The sequence below is a fragment of the Pantherophis guttatus genome, chromosome 1 (genome assembly GCF_059756535.1).
Source record: "Pantherophis guttatus breed Tessera chromosome 1, ASM5975653v1, whole genome shotgun sequence".
Taxonomy (NCBI): Eukaryota; Metazoa; Chordata; class Lepidosauria; order Squamata; family Colubridae; genus Pantherophis; species Pantherophis guttatus.
The window spans coordinates 337,005,135-337,032,504 of record NC_142063.1 but is presented as its reverse complement, the minus strand read 5'-3'; the positions used below and the strand labels follow the sequence as shown (position 1 = coordinate 337,032,504).

The window sequence follows — 27,370 nt, the reverse complement described above, 5'->3', positions numbered from 1 at the left end:
TGCAGGCCTCCCAAACCCTCTGCAGGCCCCGTTTTTGCAAAAAACGGTCCCATTTTTTGGCTTCCCAAACCCCTCACGTGTGGTGTTTTTGCCCTCCCCAGCCCCCAGGAGCACTCTGCAGGCCTCCCAAACCCTCTGCGCATCCGGTTTTTGCAAAAAAACGGGCCCGTTTTTCGCAAAAACGGGACACGCAGAGGGTTTGGAAGGCCTGCAGAGTGCTCCTGGGGGCCGGGGAGGGCAAAAACTTTTTTTTCTTGTTTATCTCTTCGAAAGCTTGGTGTGTCTTATACTCTGGTGCATCTTAGAGTCTGAAAAATACGGCACATGCTCATGTGCACATTACTGGGTCTTCCCCCAACTGGTGTCTTTCACACATGCTGGGACTTCAGATCCCAGAATCCCCCTGCCAATTATGACAAAAGGCAGGGGGGATTCTGGGAGTTCCAGTCTCAGCCTATTTAGAGAGCACCAGGTTGGAGAAGACTGGTTGTTCTAGTTCAGACGTCTGCTCCCCACAATGGCCAGTTATGAAAATTGCCGAAAACCACCTAATTCAAATGATCGTCCTTATACAATTTCAGCCATTGGCATTGGTACGTATGATAGCTTTGGAACACTGAAAACTGGGACCAATTCTCTACAAATGAGTGGTTTGTTCCATGGCTCTCTCGATGTCAAAGACTGGGCAGCCATTTGTGTAGAATGGACGGAGGATTCTTGCACTGGGCAGGAGGTTGAACTAGAATAGCGGCTCCCAACTTTTTGGGCACCAGGGACCGGTTCTGTAGAGAGATGTTTTCCCACGGACCAGAGAGGGGCGTGGTTTTGTGTTCTGCCTCCATCCCGCAGATGAGGCTTTGCTTGTTTGCTGGGCCGGTTTCTGGCATGGCGTGATGCCAGTCCACCAGTCGTGGTATTCAGCCGGTTCTATCCGGTTCGGGTGAACAGATAGCAGCAGCTGCGGGAGGCTTTGCCCAACCATCCGGATGTCATCACGTCCCATTTTTGATGCTCTGCGTGTCGGCGGAAGGCCCTGTGCATGCTCAGAGGTGGCATATGTGCTCACATTTACGAACTGGTAGCGAAGGTAAGTGAATACCACCCCTGCAGTCCACGGATCATGGGTTGGGGACCTCTGAACTAGAAGACGCCCAAGGCTATTCTATGATAAAGGATCCTAACGAGTGAAGCATGGGAAAATCTTCGTTCTGGGGAGTTTATTCTACTCTAACCTGGGATTCATTTTTTTTTCCATTTTCATTTTATTAGATTTATATACCGCCCTACTCCCGAAGGACTCAGGGCGGTGAACAGCCAGAAAGATAAAACACACAAACTACAAAATTTAAAAGACAATATAAAAACCCATTAAATAATTTGGCCCAAAACAATTTAAAACGCCCCTAATGTTTTCAAACCAATTTTAAAAGTTACAATTAAAAGGGAAAGTTAGGCCAGGCCAGCCTGTTGAAATAAATAGGTCTTGAGGGCACGGCGGAAGGTGCGTAAATCCGGGATCCTCCGTATCTCCGGGGGGACCTCATTCCAGATAGCAGGTGCCCCCACAGAGAAGGCTCTCCCTCTGGGGGCCGCCAGTCAACACTGTTTGACAGACGGCACCCTGAGGAGCCCCCCTCTATGTGAGCGTACTGGCCGGTGAGAGGCTATTGGTGGCAGAAGGCGGTCCCATTAAGTACCCTGGTCCTAAGCCATGGAGCGCTCTAAAGGTGGTAACCAAAACCTTGAAGCGCACCCGGAAGACCACCACCAGCTCGTGCAGGAGAGGTGTCACATGGGAACGCCACGTCGCTCCTATAACCACCCGCGCGGCCGCACTCTGAACCAGCTGGAGCCTCCGGGTGCTCCTCAAGGGGAGCCCCATGTAGAGTACAGTAGTCCAGGCGGGAAGTGACAAGGGCATGAGTGACCATGCCTAAGGAGTCCTGATCCAGAAAGGGGCGCAACTGGCGTATCAGGCAGACCTGATAGAAAGTCCTCCTGGCCACAGCCATCAAGTGCTCTTCTAAAGACAGCCGTGAATCCAGGAGGACACCCAAGTTGCGAGCCCTCTCCGTCGGGGCCAATGACTCGCCCCCAATAGTCAGTGATGGCACCAACTGACTATATTGGGACGCCGGAAACCACAGCCACTCAGTCTTGGCAGCTTGGCAGTCAAGCAGCTTCTTACAGATAGTCCTCAACTTAAACCACAATTGCTGGGGAACACCCAGTCACGTAGGAGGGAAGGCTTCAAGCGTGGAATTAGCCTCAAATCCTTGCATAGCTGCAAGTGCTCCAGAACTGACACCCCTTAAGCTCCACAGAGTCCTATCTATGTGCTCCCAGTCAAAGATTGGCAATATGGGGAGATTCCTGTGTAATAGGCAGAAAGTAATACAGGGAGATTCCTGTGTAATAGGCAGAAAGTAATACAGGGAGATTCCTGTATAATAGGCACAAAGTAATACAGTTGTATTTCGGTCTTTGTTGGTAATTCATTCCAGAAGATGCGCTGAATACTAAACCCAAAGGGTACTGAGAAAAGCACGTGACTTATCACGTGTCCCACTATATTGGCTGGAAGTAATAGCGAGTCACAAGGCAGCCGACATCAGCATGTTCTTCCTTGCGTGTCGGCCACCGGGAGAAAGATGAGCGCCGAGATAAGATTTCTGCTTCAAATCCCACCAAATACTGAACTTGATGAATTTTGAAGCTGTCGAGTGCCGAGGGATGACTGTAGTTGGTTTGAACACCTACATGTGTGGATCTGGTTGCTCGCACCAGACACCAATGGAAAAAGTCATCCTTAAGTAGTGCAGCCATTAAGTGGGGCATCACGTGACTGCACTGATTTTATGACCTTGTTTTGCGATGGTAGTTAAGGGACACTTCCCTGCCAGCTTCCCATTGATTTTGCTTGTCAGAAGTTGGCTGTGATGGTGATCATGTGACCCCGGGACAGTGCAAATGTCATAAATCCATGCCAATAACTGAACACCCAACATACTAAAAAGCCGAGGCATCACCCTGCCAACAAAAGTGCGTATAGTCAAGGCTATGGTTTTCCCAGTTGCAATGTATGGCTGTGAAAGTTGGACCATAAGGAAGGCTGAGCGCCAAAGAATCGAGGCCTTCGAACTATGGTGCTGAAGAAGACTCCTGCGAGTCCCTTGGACTGCAAGGCAATCCAACCGGTCAGTCCTAGAGGAGATCAACCCTGACTGCTCTTTAGAAGGCCAGATCCTTAAGATGAAACTCATATACTTTGGCCACCTAATGAGAAGGAAGGACTCACTGGAGAAGAGCCTACTGCTGGGAAAGATGGAGGGCAAAAGAAGAAGGGGACGACAGAGAACAAGATGGCTGATTGGAGTCACTGAAGCAGTCGGCGTGAGTTTAAATGGACTCCGGGGGGTGGTAGAGGACAGGAACGTCCTGGAGGAACGTTGTCCATGGGGGTTGCAATGGGTTGGACACGACTTCGCAACTAATAACAGCCGAACACCCAGTCATGATCACATGATCATGGGGAGGTTGCAAGGATCAATTGTTAGTCAGTTTGTTTAGTGCTGTTGTGTCTTAGGTGCCTAAATGAGGACTACCTATAGCTCGTTCTATCCCCCAAAATCTTTCTACTTTCAATGCACACAACCCCCTTAACCAAATCACTTCAAAACACAGAAGGGGATCTTGGGACATGTGTGAATATAGCCCATGGAACCACTTGGTTATGCAAGTTCAGGAGATGGATTAACTCCATAAGGTTAAGGATGCTGTGGGAATGCAGCCCCCAGATCTGCTGCTGCAGGGCAAACCACTCAGGAGTGATATTAATTATGAAGATGGCTGTGAGGATTACGATAATAATAATATTCTCTTTTCTCCCTTATTCTCATCCTTCCTTTCCATTCGACCCCTGGACTGAAGGGAAGGCCATTTTATCAGGAAGGGACCAGATCCTTTTCAGTTCTGCCATACAGGTAGTCCTCGCCTTTCGACCACCGTTGGGACTGGAATTTCTGTCAATGTCATTGCGTGATTGTATGTGAAATCGGACTGAAGTTTACAAAGATTTTTACCATGGTCATTAAGTGAATCATCAGTCACTAAGCATATCGCACTGTCATTAAGCAAATCCAGCTTCTTCATTTCAATGCTTATTCAGGCATTTTTTTTGTCTGAAATTACCAAAAAGAAAAAAAAAGACATAAATCGGGATCATAATATTGTAATTGGTAATAAATGCTGGGCGGTTTTGACTACAAATTGTCGTCGTGTAACCACGAGGGTGGTACAGCCGTCATAATGCAAGGAGAGGTCATAAATCACTTTTTCCGAGGCTGTTGTAACTTCAAACAGTCATTAAACGAGCAGTCGTAATTTGAGGACTACATGTACCATGTTTCCCCGAAAATAAGACCCTGTCTTACATTTTTTTGACCCTGAAATAAGTGCTTGGCGTTATTGCCATGCGCTCAAAAGCCCGATTGGCCTTAATATCGGGGGATGTCTTATTTTTGGGGAAACAGGATACTAACACACACACACACACAAACACACACACACACTGAGCTGCACAAAGGCCCTTCTACTCACCCGCCAGGTCTCTTCTTCTGCTCGCTGGGCTTGGCCTCTTCTGACGGGTTCACCTTGACATTGAGTGGTGGAGGCACGTGATGCGGGAGGAGTGGCTGGTGGGCGGGTGGCTGGGGCTTGATTGGCGGCTGGGCCATGTGATGTGGGGAAATGGCCAAGACGGAGGTGGCGTAGTGGGGCAGCTGGCTGGGGCTGGCCGAAGGGGGCGTGGGGGCCTTGATGTCTGGAAGAAGGGGCCCCGAAGTTTTCTGGATCACGGGGGCCATCAATGGAGGCTCCTTGCTGAGACCCATGTTTAACATGGGTGAGTGCCGCTGGATAAGTGGGGGGGACAAGGTACTCTGGGGGGCTGGCAGAGGGGGGCTGGTGACCACTGGGATGGGGATGACGGAAATGGGAGCTGCCAGGGAGGGGGGAAGAGGAGGGGGAGGAGCTGGAGTGGGCGGAGACAAAGGGCCGGCCTGGAGGTCATTGCGGGATTCTTCCGGCTGGGCGACGTGGTTAACCCTTTGCACGCTGGCCTTCTTCTGTTCCTGTTCACGCTCCTGGCAGAGTTTTTCATGTTTTTCATTTTCTTCTGAAAGAGAGAGAAAGAAAAAATACATATCTTTAATAAGCAATGTGCATGGTTCTATCTATTGTGAAGTCACTACAAGAGAATTTTCAAGAATCCACAATTCTTTTTTTATTTTTATTTTTTTGCTTTAATTTATATGCCGCCCTTCTCCGGAGACTCAGGGCGGCTTACAATGCGTTAAGCAATAGCCTTCATACTTTTGTATATTTATACAAAGTCAGCTTATTGCCCCCACAATCTGGGTCCTCATTTCACCTATCTTTGAAAGGATGGAAGGCTGAGTCAACCTTGAGCCTGGTGAGATTTGAACTTGCAGTAATTGCAAGCAGCAGATGTTAATAACAGTGTGCTTTAGTCCACTGTACTACAGGCTCTTCCAATTTGCGGCTTGTTACTCAGATACACGAGATTTTTTTGTGAGCTGATGCAAACGGGAATGAGAAAGGGGTCAACGGAAGACTACCAACCTCTGGCCCAAAGGGATTCCCATCTGGATCTGATCCCCAAAAAGAGCAAACTGAAAAGTGTCTCACTTATTAGCATTCTCTTGTTAATCCCATCCTTTCATCCACAGGTAAAAAGCTGCTAGTCCACAGGATTAAAGTTTGTTTTATTCTCCCTAATGGCTTTTCTGGTGCCAGCCTTTCTAATCAACACCAGTTGATGCTCTCAGCCCTTTCTGTCACTTTTAATTAATAACTAACCTTTTAAGATATTTTGAAATATTACTTCAAGGACCATGCTGATAGCTCTTAGTTGTCATTTGGTATGAGGCATCTATTAAATAATAACTTGGTGCTTTCTGAGCTTGGCTGCCTTCTTGCTGGTGTCTCATGACCCAATTAGGAAACACTACAAGTAGTCCTCGACTTATGACCACAACTGAGCCCAACGTTTCTGTTGTTAAGTGAGTTTTGCCCCATTTTACAACCTTTCTTGCCGCTGTTGTTAAATGGATCACTGCAGTTAATAAGTGAGTAATCTGGTTGTTAAGTGAATCTGGCTTTCCCGTTGTTTTTCCTTTGTCAGAAGGTCGCAAAAGGGGATCACGTGATCTTGGGACACAGCAGCGGTCATAAGTATGAACCAGTTGCCAAGCATCTAAATTTTGATCACATGATTATGGGGATGCTGCAAAGGTCATAACTGTGAAGAATGATTGTAAGTCACATTTTTCAGGGCCGTTGTATCTTTGAACTTTCACTAAATGAACTGTTGTAAGTCGAGAACTTACTGATGTGCTCTCCATCATCATCATCATCATCCCATCCACTGTTGATATTGAGTTGGGTCAGGAAACAACCGAACACAGACAGCACCAAGGATTTCACAATTCAACCACGGCCTACAAATATTTTCTTCTGTTGGAATCTATCTACTGTATTTTTCGGAGTATAAGACGCTCCAGAGTATGAGACGCATCTCAGTTTTTGGGAAGGAAAATAAGAAAAAAAAATTCTGCCTCTGCCTACCAGCATCCATCGGTATTCATCTGACTAGCGTCCTGTCACTGTGTGAGAGAGTTGAGGGCTGTTTGGAAACTGAAACAGTATTTGCTGTGTGAGCAACAAGGAAGGAGACAGCAAGGAGCCTGGGCGTGGCTTAGCTCAACTGTTCTAAACTGTAATTGAAATTCCTCTCCTCTGCTTGTGTTCTGCTTGTATTTACTACCACGTTGGAAAACCTGCTTTTGGTATTGTATATTTACTTCATGTGTTATATTATATATAAAGAGAAGTTACTGAATCTTGCTGAATCAGTTACTTGTGTGTGCTTTCTGGACGTGATTGCTGCTGCAAACTCTGACAGTCCTTGCAGCAAATAGCAAACAGCCAGGTCAGCTTCAGCACATTATTGCAGCCTGATTCAGCACAAGCAGCTGATTGGCGGGTAGATCAGCCTCCCGGAATACTGCCAATCAGCGTTCCAGGCTGCAGGGATTGCCACAGACCATCACCTCCTCCACGCCTTGTGTTTTTGGCTACATTTGGCCTGTAAGACGCACCTAAAATTTCATCTTCTTTTAGGGGGGAAAAAAGTGTGTCTTATAACTCCGAAAAATACGGGTATATACTACTAAAAAACTCTTCTATCTATATATTATTAAAACTCTCTGGTCTATTTGTAACATCCAACTGGGTGAAATTGGAGGGTATAGACTAGAGTAGCAATGACTAACCTTTTTGCTGTCACGTGCCAAAAGCGGAGGGAGCGGGGGGGGGGGGTTGTGTGCGTGTGTGCCCATACCCATAATTCAATGTGCCCCGCCCCTCCACGCATGCACGAGCGACCCACCACCGCGCTCCCCGTGTTTTTGGCACGTGATGGCACGATGGGCCTGATAGGCCCGTTTTCCGCCCTCCCCAGGCTCCAAGAAAGCCTCTGGAGGTCAGAAATGGCCCATTTGCTGACTTCCAGTGGGACTGCAAGTCCCGCTTTTCACCCTCCCCGGGCTCCAGAGGCTTTCTAGGAGCCTGGGGAGGGCGAAGACGGGCTTTCCCCACCCCCCCAGAGGCCCTCCGGAGGCTGGAAACATCCTGTTTGCCAACTTCCAGTGGGCCCGGAAGAAAAATCAGATGCACGCGCTGGAGCTGAGCTAGGACAATGCTCGCGTGCCCACTGATATGGCTCCACGTGCCACCATAGGTTTGCCATCATGGGACTGGAGCAACAATGGATTGAACCAAGGTAATTCAAATGGACTAACTTACATAATGCCAGAACCCATGACTCCCGTGGGAGTGAAATTTGGAGAAACTGTGACCACATCAGCATCACTGCGCCTTCCAGTGACGCTTCCCAGAAACCTGTCAGTTGTGTGGCACAAGGGTAGACAGGAGGACACTATCCACTGCTCTCGTTCTCACCTCCCTCTGACTCCTCCATCCATTGGCTGATTTGACAGACCACTAACATTTATTAACTTGTCTAATAAATATTGATCAAATATTTGTCCTTTACTCAAAAGGCTTTGTTTTTCCCCCGAAAATTTTGTTGCTGGGTTAATTTGGGGCAAGATAATTTCCCAGATTTTTAAACATCACTGGGGCAACAAAATATAATTTAGTTTACCAAAGTGAACAATAAAACCCAGAACTGATTTGTTGTGTTGGATCAATTCATAGCTATTACAGAGTCGGTACACTAATCTCAGAATTCAATGAGTGGTTTTCCTCACCTCACAGAAACTTCTGGACCAAACTCATGTCTAAGGGGGGGTTTCACCAGTGATCATTAAGCAGCCATTTATTTTCAACATAATCCTGATTGATCTCAAAAAAGAAACTGAACATCTAACATCAAACGTCTATGCAGTCGTTTGATAAACCAGATTTAACGGGAAGTTGAAGCCCAAAAAATCCCAACGAGATTCATTTAAGCCTAAAGACTTTCAAGAAAATCTGACCTGCTTAACTACAAAAACTTCACTACGCTGATGGAGAGAAAGTCATATTCTTAACTTACAAACTGCACAAGAGAAATTCATCTCGCACATTAAGTTTTAATCACAGAGAGATTGCAGTCCTCAATTTTCGAGAAGAAACACAGCAGAATTAGCAGAGGACAGGGGTCAAAAAAGGTCAAGACAATGACCGTGACAGTGTGACCAAGGCCCTGCCCTCTGTATATGGGGCATGGCTTAAACCACATCACTGCCACCACCATCTTGAATTTTCTGACCCACTCTAAGAAAACCAAAGCGCAGATCTGGACAAAAGTCACCTTGACATGCTAGTAGACTTCTAGATCAGTGTACTCCAACACTTTAAGATGAGTGGACTTCAACTCCCAGAATTCCCCAGCCAGCATGGCTAGCTAGGGAATTCTTGGAGTTGAGGTCCACCCAATTTTATCTTGAGCTGAAATGGACTCCAGAGGATGGTAGAGGACAGGAAGGCCTGGAGGAATGTTGTCCATGGGATCGCGATGGGACGGACATGACTTCCCAACTAACAACAACAACATCTTCATCTGCCAAGGTTGGGAAACATTGCTCTCGAAATTCTCTGGATTTCCAGAGAAAAATTGTAGACTACAGGAGCACCACTCAGGTGACCCTGAGGACACAGATAAACCTCCAAGTGCTTCAACGACCCCCTAAAAGGATGCAAATGACCAGCTGTCTGCAAGGAATATAAACCCTTCCATTTCCCCACTATCCTGTCAGAGCTGAAGAAGCTTCCTGGATGAGAAGTGAAACGTCTTCAAAGAAAAAACAAGAAAGTCCATTTGCCTCCTGAAAAAGCACCTTTGGGACAACCACGACCTGGATGACTGCAGACTTTTTGCTCTAGAAAAACTGCAATGATTCAATGGTCTCCCTCCCATCTAAAAAATAAAAAAAATGTTTTTCCCCCTCCATGTTTGCAAGTTATGAGTATGACTTGCCCTATTTCCAAGATGCACATTTTAAGATTTTTTTTCCAGATTCATGAACTGCTACACTCAGGATATGCCAACTGCAGGGATGGGCAGTGAAGGTCAAATTTAGGTGGAGCTGCTTCCTCCAAGATCAAAATTTCATCTCCAAGCTTGAAGGTGTGAAATGTGACCTTCATACCCGGGAATACAGAGAGCAACCACCGATCTCAGAAAAGACGTAGCTGCTTTAAAGAGTTGCAGAGATGTGCTACAATCCTGCCCCTAAATAATTCAGAGAAGCTTTTAGGAATCAAATCTGTAGATTGCTTGATCCTATGTGAACCCCCCTACTTGTGTAAACACACATTTATACTTTCAAAATAATCATACTCAAATTTCTTCGGAAGGAAAAGGGTTTGTCCGGCTACTTCCCCTGTTCCGCCCCCTATTATGGTAGAGGGTGAACAACATTTTGAGGTTCAGGAAATTCTTGACTCTAGGAAATTCCAAGGGGCCACTCAATACCTGGTGGCTTGGAAACACCTCCCCTTCTCACACAATGATCGGGTTCACAAAAAACATGCCTGTAAATTAGTACGTATATTTCATCACTTGTACCCTGACAAACCTCATTGATTTTATGTTTCCTTTGTCCCCTCTTCCCTCTTTTGTTTTCTTTCAGGTGGACTTCCCATTTTTTCTGGGGGGGGGGGAGGCATGTCAGGTCCCAGATATTTCTACAGGGACGCTGGCATTTTGGTGGGAGGAATGGAGTGATCTGTATATGAAGTTTCTGTTTGTTTCCAGTTTCTGTTTCTGTGCTAATCTCTATATGAAGTTTCTGTTTCTTGCATTACTGTGTTAATCTCTGTATGAAGTTTCTGTTTCTGTTTCTTGCATTACTGTGTTAATCTCTATATGAAGTTTCTGTTTCTGTTTCTGTTTCTTGCATTACTGTGTTAATCTCTGTATGAAGTTTCTGTTTCTGTTTTCCTGCAATGATGTACTGCAGGAGGGGCTTGGTTAGCATTGCTCTAAATAGCTGGTCTTAAGTGAGAAGCTTCAGTTGTTGCCTAGATCCAGGGATGAAATCCAGCAGGTTCTGAAGAACTGGTAGTAGAAATTTTGAGTAGTTCGGAGAACCAGCAAATGCCACCATGGCTGGCCCCAGTGTGGTGGGAATGGAGATTTTGCAAAATCCTTCTCCCAGGAGTGGGGAGGGAATGGGGATTTTGCAATATCCTTCCCCTGGAGTGGGGTAAGAATGGAGATTTTGCAGTATTCTTCCCCTGGAGTGGGGTGGGAATGGAGATTTTGCAGTTTCCTTACCCTGCCATGCCCACCAAGCCACACCACATCTACCAAGCCACGCCCACAGAACAGTAGTAAAAAAATTTGGATTTCACAACTGCCTAGATCTCTTGTTGTCACAAACCTTCCAATAAAAGCTCCTTTTGGAACCGCTGCAGTTTCAAGAGTCCTGCTTTCTTGGGAAGTTTGGAGAGGCAAGACCTTACAACAAGGTTCTATTTTGGCTTTCGAGCTATTCCATGCGCTTATAAATGATTTGGATGAAAAAGTTAGAGCAGTCGTTCTCAACCTTGTTGGCAACTATATAAATTGTCTGGACTTCAACTCCAAGAATTCCCCACCAGCCAGCTGACATCTCAAAATTGCCGAGGTTGAGAAACGTATTAAATTAGATAATACGATAATCGTGTTTGTAAATGAGTCAAAGACAGGAGGAGTAGCAAACACCTTAGATAAGAGTATAATCATTTCGGAGTATCTTGACAAGCTGGAACAATGGGCAGGAACCAGGAAGATGAATTTTATAACAAGGCTAAACCCAATATCCTACACACGGGTAGGAAAAATAAAGACTAAGCATATCTCATGGCCGATAGGCAGCAGCACACACAGAAAGGATCTTAAGTGAATCACCAGCTGAACATGAGACCAGTGTGATGCAGTTACAGAACAAGCAAACACAGTCCTAGATTGTATCAACAGATGGCCAAAGCCAAGATCAAGGGAAGACATTGTTCCTGTCTATCTGATTTGATGAAATCACAGCTAGAACTGTGTGTATGGTTCTTGACAGGGCATTTAGGGTAAACCCGTTCAGAGGAGAGTAGCTGAGATGATGAGCTATTAGGTTGTTAAGTACATCATTGCAGTTGTTAAATTAGTAACCCGGTTGTTAAGTTGTTGTGGCCCGTCAGCGGCCTATGCAGATTGTAGCTGATTCTGACAACAAGGAGGCTGGTGCGGTGCTGCGCCAGCAGCCTGTGCAGCTGTTGCTCGAGTTGGACAGTGAGGAGGCTGGAGAAGATGTGGTGCCAGAGGCGGGGATTCAGCCAGGGCCTTCAGAACCTCCTTTAAGTGAAGAGGACGAAGAGGAGAAGCTTCTTCTTGATGCACGGGCACGCAGAGCTGCCAAAAGGCAGGAGTGGCTCCTCAGGAAGAGGTCTCCTCGAGAGTAAGGCTTGGGACTAATTGGCCACTCCCTTAGCCTATTTAAGAAGGAATGCCACTTGCAACAAGCTGTAGAGAACAACTTTAGTTCACTCTCCTTCACGTCTGCAAAATTGCTTCTGGGCTTTCTGCCAACTCTAGTAAGACAGTAAGACAGTATTAACAGCCTTTTTGATAAAGACTAAGTTATTTGGGTAAAATAAGCTTTGTATAGAGTTTGTGTGTACTGCGTTCTTTGGGGTCCATAGCTGGGGCAGAACGTAAGTGAATCTGGCTTCCCCGTTGACTTTGCTTGCCGGAAGATCTCAAAAGGGGTTTGCATGACCCCGGGACACTGCAACCGTCATAAACATGAGCCACTCGCCAAGTATCTGAATTTTGATCGCGTGACCATGGGGATGCTGCAACAGTTGTAAGTGTAAAAAATGGCCATGTCACTGTTTTCGATGCCATTGTAACTTCAAACCGTCACTAGACAAATGGTTGTAAATTAAGGACTACTTATATTTTAAGTTCTATCATCTAAAACTTGCCATTTGTCTATCATGGTATAGGGCCATGAGGCGAACCTATTGCACATGTGCCATACGGCACACCAGCCTTCGCTCCAGCCTAGCTCCACCATGCATGGGCGCATGCCTCCCAGCCAGCTGGTCTTCGAGTCTCTGCCGTGCATGCACGGGGGGGGGGGTTTGCAGGTTGTTGCAGGAGGCTTTTCAGGCCCAAAATGGAGAGTCCTGCACCAACCTGAAAGCCAAAAGGGGGCATGGGGGCACCACATGACAGGGTGGATAAAAATCAATGACTTTTTTAAAAAAAATCACAGATTTTTTTTTATTTAAATCGGATTTTTTTTATTTTTATTGAATTTATTTTAATAAAAAACTTTTGGGGTAAAAATCTATCGTAAGATAGTTTTCTATTTAGGATACATAAATAATTTAGTTTATTCAGCATGAAATGGAGCTTAGTTATGTAGCACAAGGCTGTATATTCTGCAACACTGGGACTATCGGTGAGTCAACAGTGGGTCAAAGGAGTAGCAGAGATGACAGTTGCTCTTTAAAAATTATGATTTAAATCGAGTTGATTTAAATCAAGCCTTTTTACTAGTGATTTAAATCATGATTTAAATTGTGATTTAAATCAACTCGATTTAAATCAAATCCACCCTGCCACACGAGACCCCCTGCGCCCCGTTTTGGGCCTGGAAAGCTTCCTGCACCAACCTGGAAGCCAAAACAGGGCATGGGGGGGGCAGGGCACATGAGCAGGGGGGGCATGCGTGGGTGACGCAGGCGCATACGTGAGGGGCGCATGCTCGTGTGGGCAGTCGCGTTGCATTTTGGGGGTTCGGGCACGCGGGTGTGCATTCACGCGTGCGCGCTTTGGACACTCGGCACCAAAAAGGTTAACCATCACTGGTATAGGGTCTCCTGCTTGGACAGAGAGTTGAACAAGAGCTTTGGTGGCGCAGCAGACTAAACTGCTACTAAAGTAGCACTTAGCTGCCAGCTGCCTGCAATTACTGCGAGTTCGAATCTCACCAGGCTCAAGGTTGACTCAGCCTTCCATCCTTCCGAGGTAGGTAAAATGAGGACCCGGATGGTGGAGGCAATAAGCTGACTTTGTATAAAAAAGAACACCGTTTGGGGGGGGGGGGCAAAAGCCCTACTAAGCAGGTATATACAAAAGTATGAAGGCTATTGCTTAACGCATTGTAAGCCGCCCCGAGTCTCCGGAAAAGGGCGGCATATAAATTGAACCAATAAATCAATCAATCAACTAGAAGACCTCCAAGGTTCCTTTCCAATTCTGTTATTCTGTTATCCCCAAGCCTAGCTTTCTGTAACCTTTACCGCTCGACATGATGCAAGCCTGCATGTCCTGTTTATTTAAAACACAAGACAAGACCAGCAGCCAGATAGGTTAAAAGGGAACTGCAGCCAGATCATTTCTCTACCTTTGTCTGCAACAGCCAGACTCTGCTGACTTACCTTCATTGACTTCTGAAGTTTCACCTCTAAACATATCTGAGATTAACCTGTTTCAGCACTTTTGAAAGCTATAGACATTTTTCATTTTTTAAAAAATTCAAGGCTAAGATTCGGAACGTCGGCAAAGTCAGGTTTCGGAATTCACAATTTCTCCCAATGCTAATACCTGCGATAAATTGAATTTGGGGATCTTCTGGCTAGAAATCAAATTATGGCAAAGGGCAATCTTGGAGATGGTGATAAAGGAAGGGATGGGACTGCTTTACTTATGGTAAACATTAAACTGTAGTTTGTTGACTGAGCTCCATTGTTCAGCCGTACATTGTGAATAAAGCCAAAACGAGTGCAGAGAAGAGCAACTAAGATGATTAGGGGACTGGAGCAGTGGTGAAATGTAAATTTTGCTACTACCGGTTCTGTGGGTGTGGCTGGGGGGGGGTGTAATATGACTGAGTGGGCATGGCCAACTTTTTTTCTTTTTTCTTTTACTTCGGCTGAAGAGGTTGTAGAAAAAATGCTTTTAAAAATAAAAAAAAGCCTCTGATGATTGTGCGGCTCAGCTGGGCAATAAGGGGGGGCAAGGATTTTTGCTACCAGTTCTCCGAACCACCTGCCTCCATCGCTACCGGATCGGGCGATTTCATTTCACCTCTGGACTGGAGGCTAAACATTCATTCATTCATTCATTCATTCATTCATTTATTTATTATTCATATTTCTATGCCGCCCACTCTCCCTAGGACTCTGGGCGGCTTACACCAAAAGACAGTATACTAAATAGCATATTGTCTCCAACAATCTGGGTCCTCATTTTACCCACCTCGGAAGGATGGAAGGCTGAGTCAACCTTGAGCCTGGTGAAATTTGATCTGCTGAACTAGCAGTCAGCTGAAGTAGCTGCAGTACTGCACTCTAACCTCTGCGCCACCTTGGCTCTTATAACATATGAAGAGGTTGCAGGAACTGGGCATGGCTAGTCTAGTGACCATGGGAGACATGATAGCGCAGTGTTCCAATATTTGAGGGGCTGCCACAGACAGGAGGGGGGTCAACCTATTTTCCAAAGTTTTCCAAACTTGCCTTCAGAAGTTTTCAAGAAGAGACTGGACAGCCATCTGTCAGAAATGGTCTAGGGTCTCCTGCTTGAGCAAGGGATTGGACTAGATGACCTACAAGGTCCCTTCCAACTCTAAACCTTCTAAACCATGAGTCACAATGGCTAGATTTTCACACAATACACCTGGTCACAACTGAGAACCCAGAATAGCTGGGTTTTCACACAACACCCTAAGCCCAAATTAAACAACTCACAGGATGCCTTAATGTGACGGTTGAATTTAAGGCATTCTCTTAAGGCTGGTTAGAAAATAAGCTGGAACACAGCTGGCTGAAGTCTTGCATCTGTAATCAAATTCTTCTTTTACTGTATCAGAACCGACCTTTGTCCAAATACCAGATGGAGACTGAATTCAAGAGGAAGAACCACTGTTCCTACTGCCGGTTATAACCCCAGCCAATGCCGGAGTCCCAATTCTAATCCAGGGGTCTCCAAATGTGGTAACTTTAAGACTTGTGGACCAGCTGGCTGAGAAACTCTTAGAGTGATCCTTGTTTTCTTGCAGACATTTCATTACCCAAACTACCGTATTTTTCAGAGTATAAGACGCACCTTTTCCCCCCCTAAAAGGGGGTGAAAATTTAGGTGCGTTTTATACACCCAATGTAGCCCCGCCCACCTACTGGCCCCCACCCTTTAGCCTCTGCCTCCCAGCAGTTTACTTTTCTTGAAGCAAACAACAAGAAAAAACAGCTCCTTTCAGCTTCAGCACAACCTAATTAGCACAAGTTGATTGGATCGGCCTCCCGACTCTCAGCTGATTTGCTCTCATCTGTTTTGCGCAGGGCTCTGCTGCAAAGAGGTAAATTGCTGGAGCAGATTTTTTTTTTCATTGTACTAATCAAGCTATGCTGAAAACGAAACTGAAAGTAAAGCAGATTGTTTGCTGTTTGCTGCAATGAGGTAAAATTGCTCAGGGGCAGAGGGAGATTTCTTTTTCTTCTTTTCCTCACCAAAAAAGGTAGGTGTGTCTTTTACTCTGAAAAATACGGTAGGTAACGTCATCAGTGCTACCAAGAAGTAAGGTTTACTCTCAGTTTCTCAGACTTGAAGCTGCCAAGTGTGGAAACCCTTAGCTTATCCGCAAGGCAACCCAACTCAAAAGAGGTTCCCCACACAAGCATTGAAAAGTGAACTTTTGCATTTTGTCTAAAAGCCGACCGGTAACAACCCCATTAAGAAAGGAATGGCCCAAGGCAACCCTTGGTGAAAACAGTTATAAATGTGATAATTGGTCATAGGTCACTGTTTTCAGTATCCATTTTGACTAGTTTCTACAGCTACTCCTCAATTTATGACTACAATTGAGCTGAGAATTTATGTTGCTAAGTGAGGAATTTGTCAAGTGAGTTTTGCCCCATTTTACGACTTGTCTTGCCACATGTGTTAAGTCAGGGGTGGGCAAATATGGCCCCTTTATGACCTGTGGACTTCAACTCCCAGAATTCCTGAGCCAGCTTGGCTGTCTCAGGAATTCTGGGAGTTGAAGTCCACAGGTTGTAAAAGGGCCACAGTTGCCCACCCGTGTTAAGTGAATCACTGCAGCTGTCAAGCTAGTAACATGGTTGTTAAATGAATCTGACTCCCCCCCACTGACACTGCTTGTCAGGAGGTCGCTGAAGGTGGTCACATGACCCCAGGACATTGCAAGCGTCATAAATATGAACCAGTTGCCAAGGGTCTGAATGTAAATCACATGACTATGAGGATGTTGCAGTGGTCATAAGTGTGAAAAATGGTCATAAATTACTTTTTTTCAACGCCGTAACTTTGAACGGTCACTAAATGAACTGTTGTATGTCGAGGACTACCTGTAATAGCAATAGCGTTTAGACTTATATGATCTTATATATGAGCCTGACTAGGTGGCTTAGTGGCTAAGACACTGAGCTTGTCGATCAGAAAGGTCGGCAGTTCGAATTCCTAGTACAGGTCTTCTGCGCGAGAAGGGGTTTGGACTAGATGACCTCCGAGGACCCTTCCAATTCTGTTACTGTTACCACAGCGTTTTACAGCACTCGCTGGGTGGTTTACATTGTAGAAGCATTATTTACATATTGTCTCCAACAATCTGGGTCCTCATTTTACTGAGCTTGGAAGGATGGAAGGCTGAGTCAATCTTGAGGCTTGTCAGGATCGAACTCCTGGCTGTGGGCAGACTTTGCCGGCAATCCTGCCCTTGCGCCACTGCGCCACCTGGGCTCAAAACATTGTAATTCGAGGACTACCTGTAATTTCTCATGTCATTTCTTCATATTAGACTAGTGATTAATTCATACTCACTTCATCCAGAGGAAGGAACTACTCAGTCTGCTACCTCTGCTCTATCACTACTCTAGAGAAGGAAGCATTGCAGGTAGTCCTTGATTTACAACCATAATTGAGCCTAACATTTTTGTTGCTAAGCAAGACAGTTCTGCCCCATTTTACAATCTTTTTGCCACAGCTGCTAAGTGAATCACCGCCGTCATTAACTGAATCATTCAGTCATTAAGGGAATCTGACTCCCCCTCCCCCTTTGACTCTACTTATTAGCAGCCAGCTGGGAAGGTGGCAAATAGTGATCACATGACTTCAGGACAACGCAACCGTCAAAAATACATGCCAGTTACCAAGTACTCAAATTTTAATCATGTGACCATGGGGATGCTACAACAGTTCTAAATATAGGTAGTCCTCGACTTACGACCATAATTGAGCCCAAAATTTCTGTTGTTAAGCGAGACATTTGTGAAGCACGTTTTGCCCCATTTTATGACCTTTCTTGTCACATTTGTTAAGTGAATCGGTGCAGTTGATGTTAGTAACACGATGAAGTGAATCTGGATTCCCCATTGACTGTGCTTGTCAAAAAGTCATAAAAGAGGATCACACGACACACACACACACCCAGGGACACAGCAACAGTCGTAAGCATGAACCCGTTGCCAAGCATCTGAATTTTGATCACATGATCATGGGGAATGCTTCAGATGTTGTAACTGTGACAAATTGTCATAAGTCACTTTTTTCAGTGCTGTTGTAACTTTGAATGATCACTATATAAATGGCTGTAAGTCAAGGACTACCTATAGCAGTGATGGCTAACCTTTTCACCATCGCGTGCCAAAACGGGGGGGGAGCATGAGGGGGGGGTCGTTGTGCGTGCATGTGCCCACACCCGTAATTCTATTAGCCTCACCCTCCTCACGCATTCATGCGCAATCGCTCCGCACTCCCCCCCGCTTTTGGTACGCAATGGCACAGTGGGCCCCGTAGGCCCGTTTTTCACCCTCCCCAGGCTCCAGAGGCTTTCTAGGAGCCTGGGGAGGGCAAAAACGGCCTTCCCCACCCCTCTGGAGGCCCTCCGGAGGCCGGAAATGTCCTGTTTGCCAACTTCCGGTGGGACCAGAAGACCCGAAAATCAGCTGGCCGGCGTGCGCAGACACACCAGAGCTGAGCTCGCGTGCCCACTGATATGGCTTCACGTGCCATCTGTGACATGCATGAAATAGGTTCGCCATCACGGACCTATAGTGTACAGAACCATCTTATTAAGCAGGGTAAGCTTCAAGATGCTGAAAAATGCCGGCCAGTGGTAAAAGAACCCTTTTCCTAAGAAAACCTCAGGTGCTTCAGAACAAGCACCGGAGTGAATCATGTTTCACCCCGCCTGAATCTCTGGAGGCTTTTCTTGATGCCAAACATCTCATAGCTTCCAGAAATGACTCATACCTTCTCCTGCCTGGCAGGGTGGAGACCTAACAGCCTATGACAAATAGGCAGTACCTGACCCAATTGAAGGCTTCACTAGGGAGTCACCTGTCCGGGGAAGAATTTTTCCTCTCACTTCCTGTGGGAAAATTAACTCATCTGGGGGGCAGAGAAAGGCGTTTCCCTGTCTTCAAGCAAGAGGCATCACAAAATGACAGCAGGGCAGCCTGTTTAACAGGTTGCCGTTGACTTATTTCAGGGAACCTCCTCCCTTGCCAGCTGCCCAACAACTTCCCAGACCCAAAAACAAAGACACCAGAGGAGCCTTGCAGGGTGGAAATTCAGAGGCAGCATGGTGTACTGGTTAAAGAAGCCAGGGAGATTCAGGTTCAATCCTGACCACCTCAAGGTTGACTCAGCCTTCCATCCTTCCACGGTGGGTAAAATGAGGACCCAGAATATTGGGGGCAAGATGCTGACTCTTTAAACTGCTTAGAGAGCTGCAAAGCACTATTGTTGTGGTCCGTCAGCGGCCTGTGAAGCTAGTAGCCGATTCCAACAGCGAGGAGGCTGGTGTGGTGCTGCGCCAGCAGCCTGTGAAGCTGGCACTCGAGTCGGACAATGAGGAGGCTGGAGAAGATGTGGTGCCAGAGGCGGGGATTCAGCCAGGGCCTTCAGAACCTCCAGAAGCTTCCATGGGTGAAGAGGAAGAAGAAGAGGAGCCTCTTCTCAATGCACGGGCGCGCAGAGCTGCCAAAAGACAGGAGTAGCTCCTCAGGAAGAGGTCTCCTCAAGAGTAAGGCTTGGGGCTAATTGGCCACTCCCTTAGCCTATTTAAGGAGGAACGCGACTGAGGCAATTTGCAGGGAACAACTTAGTTCACTCTCCTTCGTGTCTTGATCTTAGTTCTTTTATCAGTTTCCTGCAAATTGCATATGGGCTTTCTGCCAATCCTAGTAAGATTACGATTATTTATTCTTTGGATTCTTGTAGGCTGTTAAGAAAGTTAATTAACAGCCTTTGTTTGAAAAAAACTGATTTAATTTAGTAAACTAAAGTTTGTACAGACTTTGTGTGTGCTGCGTTCTTTGGGGTCCATAGCTGGGGCAAAACAACTATGAAGCGGTATATAAGTCTAAATGCTATTGCTACATCTGACTTCTGCCATAAAGACTGGAAGTTTAACCGGGGTCAAAACCAGAATATGACATCGGGTGAATGATGCCAACCTCATCAGCACCAGAAAAGTCCAGAAAGAGGGCACGCATTGCAAAACCACACGAGTTTTTGCATCGATTCTTAACCTGTTATGATGTGCAACCTTGTAAGTCAATCAGCTGCGGAGCAGTGTCTAAGCCCCACCCAGTACAAATTCAAAGGAAGGGATGGAGTGAAGAGCAGCTCAAAACAAACATGAGTCACCCATCGGTAGACCGATGGGTGACTCATGGGGGAAGCCTGCCAATTGCCTATCATGCGTCCGCCAACACAGATTGGTTACAGTGCACAAGCCACACCCACTGCTACATTCCTGACCAATGGGGAAAGAGACAACCGATGCAATGAAGTTTTTGCCAATAATTATTTTGGCACAAGGGTTCACGGAATTAACAGACCGGAATTGGAGGAAATGGTGGGGATTATTCTCCGAAATTGCACCCTATGACCTGCGTTCTGTTAATTCTAGCCAAAATAAGCCGTGATTTTTTAGCAGCTACACAGAATTGAGTTGTCTGAACAGAGCCACTTGAATGATTTGGGACCCCTCCAACGTTCTTCAAAATCTCTATTCATTCAACTTGTCTTTTCCTCAGCATTCAATTTTGGGTTTGGATGCAAACATTAGGTTGGAGAGCAGTTTGCTTAATCATGGTTTATGGACTTAAACTGCAGCTGGCTTTCGTACCCATTATATGCTGAGCCATAAATCGTGATTTTACAACGCCGGGTTCACCAAATCAATTTCAAACTCCCAATCCTTTCTAACAGTTAGCATATTGGGTGAACTAGAGTTAAACATGACCCATTCTCAAGCATCTGACAGCCTCTTCAATCACAGCTGGAGTTTGACACTACCAGACAGCATAATTCTAGGTTTGTAAACATACATTTCAAAGCCAAGTTTTCAACACTGGCTGGACAGCAAGGCCAAAGTTTGGCCATCATGCTCCTCTTCATGAGAATAAGACCTGTGGGATTAGGCCAAGGCAACTATTCAGCCTCTCAAAAGTGGCCCACCACATGCATTTAAGAAGCCCACAAAATGGAGATGAACTAAAACCGTGTTTTCTGTTATAGGCACCAAATTTCTAATGTGGAGTGATTCAAATACCTGGAGGTAGCATCCATTCAACAAGCCACTAATGTACGTGCCCTCTAGTACAGGGGTCTCCAACCTTGGCAACTTTAAGCCTGGAGGACTTCAACTCCCAGAATTCCCCAGCCAGCTTTGCTGGATTCTGGGAATTGAAGTTCTCCAGGCTTAAAGTTGCCAAGGTTGGGAGACCCCTGCTCTAGTAATTGGTTTGGTATCTTTTCTAAGCTAATTAAACTAGCTTACCAGCTAAAGGTAAAGGTACAACCAATTTTAGTGACTGTTTGTAGTTACGGAGGTGTGAAAAAAAGAGACTTAAAAGCAGTCCTTCCATTTATGACCATCACATCAGTCATGTCCCTGGTTCCATGATAAAAATTTGGGGTCACGTGATTGCCATTTGCAACTAGTCAGCTTCTGACAACCAAAATTGATAGGAGACGCCAGATTCATTTAACTGTGTGATTCACTAACGGGAGCAAAACCGTTGTAACTCTGAACAGTCATTAAACGAATGGTTGTAAGTCGAGGACTGCCTGTAAATTTTGATATATTATTGCCAAGAAAAATACACAGGGAGGAATTGCTCTACTCAAGAATGCAACAACTCATCTCGCAAGCTTTAAGGATGCAGGAAGTGAACACTGTTGGTTTCATTTTACAGACTGGGGAAACAAGGATTAACATAACATGCTACCCACTGGCTGGATTTACACATCATGCTAGACCAGAGGTCGGCAACCTTAAACACTCAAAGAACCACAAAGATCCTAACCGGAAGCCCCCCATCCATAGAGTCTCCTCCTAGCACGGCATCCTTTTTCCTCTACCTGTCCTAACTAAAAGCCCTATCAATTGTGGAGCTGACTGGCAACAGGGAGCCGCAGCAGAGGGATGAAAGAGCCACATACGGCTCCAGAGCCACGGGTTGCCGACCCCTGTGCTAGACTATAATGAGACTGATCTGACTTCAGAGGAGAGTGATGCATGAACCCTGCCATTGTGGCTTGTAAAACTTGGGTTTACGACTAGAGTTGCATGATGGCTTATTAAAATAAAGTATGGTATGATGTAAAAGACGTAAAATCTCACTCATTGTGGGTTTTCTACTTGCCTGGTTTCCCACTGAAATGAAGGCACTCATGAGGGCCGAGGCATTTGACTGACCACCTTGAAGGATTTCATTAAGAAGTGAAAGACCAGGGGAAGGCCAGATTGCAGACATCAAAGACATCCCTTAAAAAGCTACGTGAGTCTTGTTTTTTCCCCCCCATCATCCTCAGAAAACAAGATTGTATAAGGATTGTAATCCGAGGCTGCCAGAGTAGGCAAACTCAATTCAAATCTTTATTATCAGTGCACAACATTATGTACAATGAGATTGGTTGAGTTCCCTCAGTGGATCCCCCCCACAACACAATACAACTCACAGTGAAGATAGAAAATTCCTAATGCAATAAATTATATTAACAAAACACTCAGTTCTATTGCACCAGTGTGAACATGTTACACAATGAGCCGGCCCTGCAGTCCATCATACTACGTAATTATGATGTTATTTCTCATTCAGGAGTCTGACAGACCAAGGATAAAAACTGTTCTTCAGCCTGTTTGTGCGGCTGGCTATACTTCTATATCTCCTTCCCGATGGTAGGAGGGTAAAGAAATGATGACCAGGGTGAGAGTCTGAACCAAACACTTGGTTAAACTACCTCAGCAGAAACAATAATAGTAATAGCACTTAATATACCGCATCACAGTGTTTTACAGTCCTCTCTAAGTGGTTTACAGAGTCAGCCTATTGCCACCAACAATCTGAGTCCTCATTTTACCCATCTTGGAAGGCTGGAAGACTGAGTCAACCTTGAGCTGGTCAGGATTGAACTCCTGGCTGTGGGCAGAGTTTGCCTGCAATACTGCATTTCTAATCACTGCACCACCACAGCTCCACATCACCAAGAGAATCAGAATAATAGTTGGGAGAGAGGACAAGAAGGGGGCCCAGCCCCTCATCCCACCTGTGGTAACTACTCCTGGGCATCCCTATTGAGCCTCTATGGGGGTTTTAATTGTTGGTGGTTGAACCCCTTGTAGGTGTCCAGCTTCTTTGTGGAGTCATTCAACTGCGACAAGCAAGGTCATAGCACAGTCCATGTCCTCAAATCCCCCAAAAGCTTTTTCCTATCGAGAGATCCTTCCCTCTTCTGCCACATCTGTGGGAATCAAAAAATGCAGGGTAATTAAGAGATCCAGCCTAGAACTAAGGAGAAATTTCCTGGCAGTTAGAACAATTAATCAGTGGAACAACTTGCCACCAGAAGTTGTGGGTGCTCCATCACTGGAGGCTTTGAAGACGAGATTGGACTGCCATTTGTCCAGAATAGTATAGGGTCTCCTGCTTGAGTAGGGGGTTGGACTAGAAGACCTCCAAAGTCCCTTCCAACCCTACCGTACCTTATGGAAAGGAGAACAGAGCTTCACAATGCTAGAATCTCATACCTTGCCAAAAGCACGTTAGTGGGCTGCGTTTTGTCTTAAAGTAGTACAGGAGAACAGACCCAGGACCATTAACAAAACAGAAATGACACTGGCAGCCAGCACAATGTTGCTATGTAGGAAGTCCCTGCCATTGTTCCCTAGGGCAGTGATGGCTAACCTTTTTGCCATCGCGTGCAAAAAGCGGGGGAGGGAGCATGGGGGGGGAGGTCGAACGTACGTGTCCACACCCATAATTCAATGCGCCCTGCCCCCCGTGCATGCACGTGCCCCCCCTTTTGGCATGCAATGGCATGGTAGGCCTGCTAGGCCTGTTTTTTTGCCCTCCCCAGGCTCCTGGGGAGGCTTTCTAGGAGCCTGGGGAGGGCAAAAACAACCTTCCCCACTCCCCCAGAGGCCAGAAACAGCCTGTTTCCCAACTTCCAGTGGGCCCAAAAGGCCCAATCAGCTAGCCAGCACACGTATGCAGGCTGGAGCTGAGCTAGAGCAATGCCCACAGATATGGCTCCACATGCCACCTGTGGTACCTAGGGTATGTCACCCTCTTCCACCTTCCCCTAAAAATGCTTGACTTCATGCCATGCCTTTCCTGAACAAGCAGGAACGATTTGGTCCACGTGATGCACATAAACCAAAAACTCAATTGCTTTTATTTGTAAACCATGCTTCATATTTTAGCATATACAGGGTCGTCCTCGCTTAATGACTGTCACTTAGAGACTGTTCAAAGTTACGACAGACTTTCCCCAAAAGCTACTTATGACCTGGTTCCAGAATTCTGATGGGAGCACAACCCTTGCAAGTCACACGATCTGCATTTTATGTGTTTGGCAACCGGCTTACTCTTATGGCCAGTTGCCATGTTTGCAGTCATATGATCATGGTTTACATTTTTTCCCCCTGTTTTCTGGCCAGTTTCTGGCCAAAAAACCCCAACAACCCCACAAGAAGAACAGATTCACATTACTACCGTCACGTTCGCTTTATGACTGCTGAAAAAACAAATCGTAAAATCAAGATAGTCACATGGATGCCTTGACTTAATACAGATCATAAGTTGAGGACTACCTGCTGTGTGACCCAACCAATGTGGTCTGGGTGCGGATTCTTTTGCCATTCCTATAACTTGTATTTGGACCGCACATGAAACCACAAACTAGACAACCAAAATGTGGCTCAGTGTGCATGGCCAACAGCGCTAGTCCTCTTTGTGGTTCACCTTATGCTACAACTCTAGAAAACTATCAATTCCGTGCTACAAACTCAGAAAGCGATCGATTCCGTAATAAAGGGCATGTATGTATCGAGAAATTGCCCGTAGTTGACTTTTTCTTAGTGCAGAAACAAGAGGTTGGAATTACACATCAGGATCAGCCATAATGAGGTACAGATAGTCCTCAATTTACGACCATAACTGAGCCCAACGTTTATGCTGTTAAGTGAGAAATTTGTTAAGTGACAACTGCAGTTGTTAAATTAGTAACATGGTTGTTAAGTGAATCTGATTTCCCCACTGATTTTGCTAATCACTAAAGGTGGTCACATGACCTCGGGACACAGCAACCGTCATAAATGCGAGTCAGTTGTCAAGCAGCCAACTGCCAATCACATGACCACAGGGATGCTGCAATGGTCGTTAGGTGTGAAAAATGGTCATAAGTCACTTTTTTCAGCGCCGTTTGTAACTTTGGTCACTAAGTGAACTGTTGTAAGTCGAGGACTACCTGTATCATTTCTTTCTCTACAAGATCACCAAGTTACTAAGGCTGAACATTGACAAAAACCACAATTCCAAAGGATTCTTCTGACTGAGATCTGCCTGTCAGATATCCACATTGTCACTAGAAGATTTTAATCCTTTTTATTCACACTCCATATTTCATGCCAGTTGCCTCCCCCCCTCTCTCTCTGCCCACTTAAGATATGCAGGGTCCTTTCCCCCACCCCACCCCCCAGAGATCCAGTAGAAGCCACAATGATGTTTTACTCACAACGACCTCACCAGGCAAATGAGGCAAACTGCACAATTTCCCCCTTGCATGCACAATGACATCACAATCTGTGTGACATCACTTGCCTTCCCCCATGCCACCCTCCCTGGGTGGGCACGTTCCTGCCAGCCAGGGAAGCGCAGAAGCCTTTTGTTCCCGTTTCTCTGCACATCTCTCTAATTGCACAGACAGAAAGTGTAATTGCAATTGTGCACAGCGAGTGGTTTTTTCAATGGGAAAACTACAAGGCTTCCTCCAGTCCAGAAACAGGGGGGAACATATTACTACTCCCTTGAATGAAACACTGAGGTGTTCCCTTTGGTCCCAATAAAATCCAAGAGTGTATTTGTGCTTGCGTTGTATGCCAGCAATATGGACAATGCTATTATTATTATTATTATTATTATTATTATTATTATTATTATTATTATTATTATTATTATTGGTTAATCTTTAGTGAGATTCATAGCCTTTGAGGCTGGTTAATAGCTCAGCAGCTCGAGTCCTAACCAAGGACCTAGGAACTGTTAAGGTATCGTCAGAGGATGTAAGCTGTTCCGAGTAAGGTGGTTTTTTGTAGAGTCAAAATGTTCAAGTCCGGCAAATTTAGAATTTCTAAATAGCGGGGTAGCCCTTTGGGTATTGCTCCGAGGGCTCCAATTACAATCGGGACAACACATGATTTCTTTTTCCACAATCGCTCAACTTCAATTTGTAAGTCCCGGTACTTTGTGATTTTTTCTTGCTGCTTATCTTCAATTCGTGCATCACCAGGTATTGCAATGTCAATGAACCATATTTTTTTCTTTTCAACTATTGTTATGTCAGGTGTGTTGTGGACCAAGTGCCTGTCAGTCTGAATCCTAAAGTCCCACAAGATCTTGAGTTTCTCATTCTCTAAAACTTTCTCAACCTGATGTTCCCAGTGGTTTTTGCTGTACTCAAATCCAAACTTCTGGCACAATTTCCAGTGAATGATTTTAGCAACACGGTCATGGCGTTGTAGGTAGTCAGTTTGTGAAATTTTGCTGCACCCACTGATCAGGTGGTCAACTGTCTCTTCTTTTTCATTGCAGAGGCGGCATTTGCTGTTGGTGGTAACATGTTGAATTTTTGCCTTCATACAGTTTGTGGCTAGGGCTTGTTCTTGAGCTGCCAAAATAAAGCTTTCTGTTTCTTTTTTCAGTACTCCTGATCTTAACCAGTTCCAAGTTAGTTTCTGGTCAGCTTTGCCTTCAATACTTTTCAGATATTGGCCATGCAGAGCTTTGTGAGCTTTATTATTATTATTATTATTATTATTATTATTATTATTATTTACAAATCACACATACCTAGGGGGCATCTAGGGCAGCGGTCACCAACTGGTGGTCCGTGGACCACTGGTGATCCGTGAAAAAATTTTGGTGGTCCACAGAAAAATTATTTGCATTTTTAATATTGCACTAAATCAGGGGTCCTCAAACTACGGCCCCTGGGCCGGATACATGCAGTGAATGTTTGTGTTGCTGCAGAGAGTCTCCCCCTTTGGGGTCTTTTTGCGTGGATTGGAGGGGGGCAGAAATTCTGATTTGGGGTCTGCTTCAGCCTCCTGGTGTGGGGCTTTGGGTGAAGGCTGGAGGGAAGGGCCGCTGGTGGCGAAGAGCTGGAGGGCCTTGTTCCAGTGGGACTGCATCATGGCCTGGAACTGGCTGACCATCTCAGCCCGCTGAGCCTTCAGGCACCGGTACCTGGCCTTGCACTCCC

The 27,370-nt window shown here is 45.7% G+C and overlaps 1 protein-coding gene across 2 annotated transcripts in view; it reads right to left on the bottom strand.

Moving 5' to 3' along the window:
* MNT (MAX network transcriptional repressor) overlaps positions 1-27,370 on the bottom strand; it is an 88,249-nt gene that overhangs the window by 49,429 nt on the left and 11,450 nt on the right. For both annotated transcript variants that reach the window (XM_034420778.2, XM_034420777.2), the window contains exon 2: positions 4,600-5,176. In XM_034420778.2, coding sequence (XP_034276669.1) covers positions 4,600-5,176 — 577 coding nt within the window. The remainder of the gene's footprint in view (positions 1-4,599; positions 5,177-27,370) is intronic.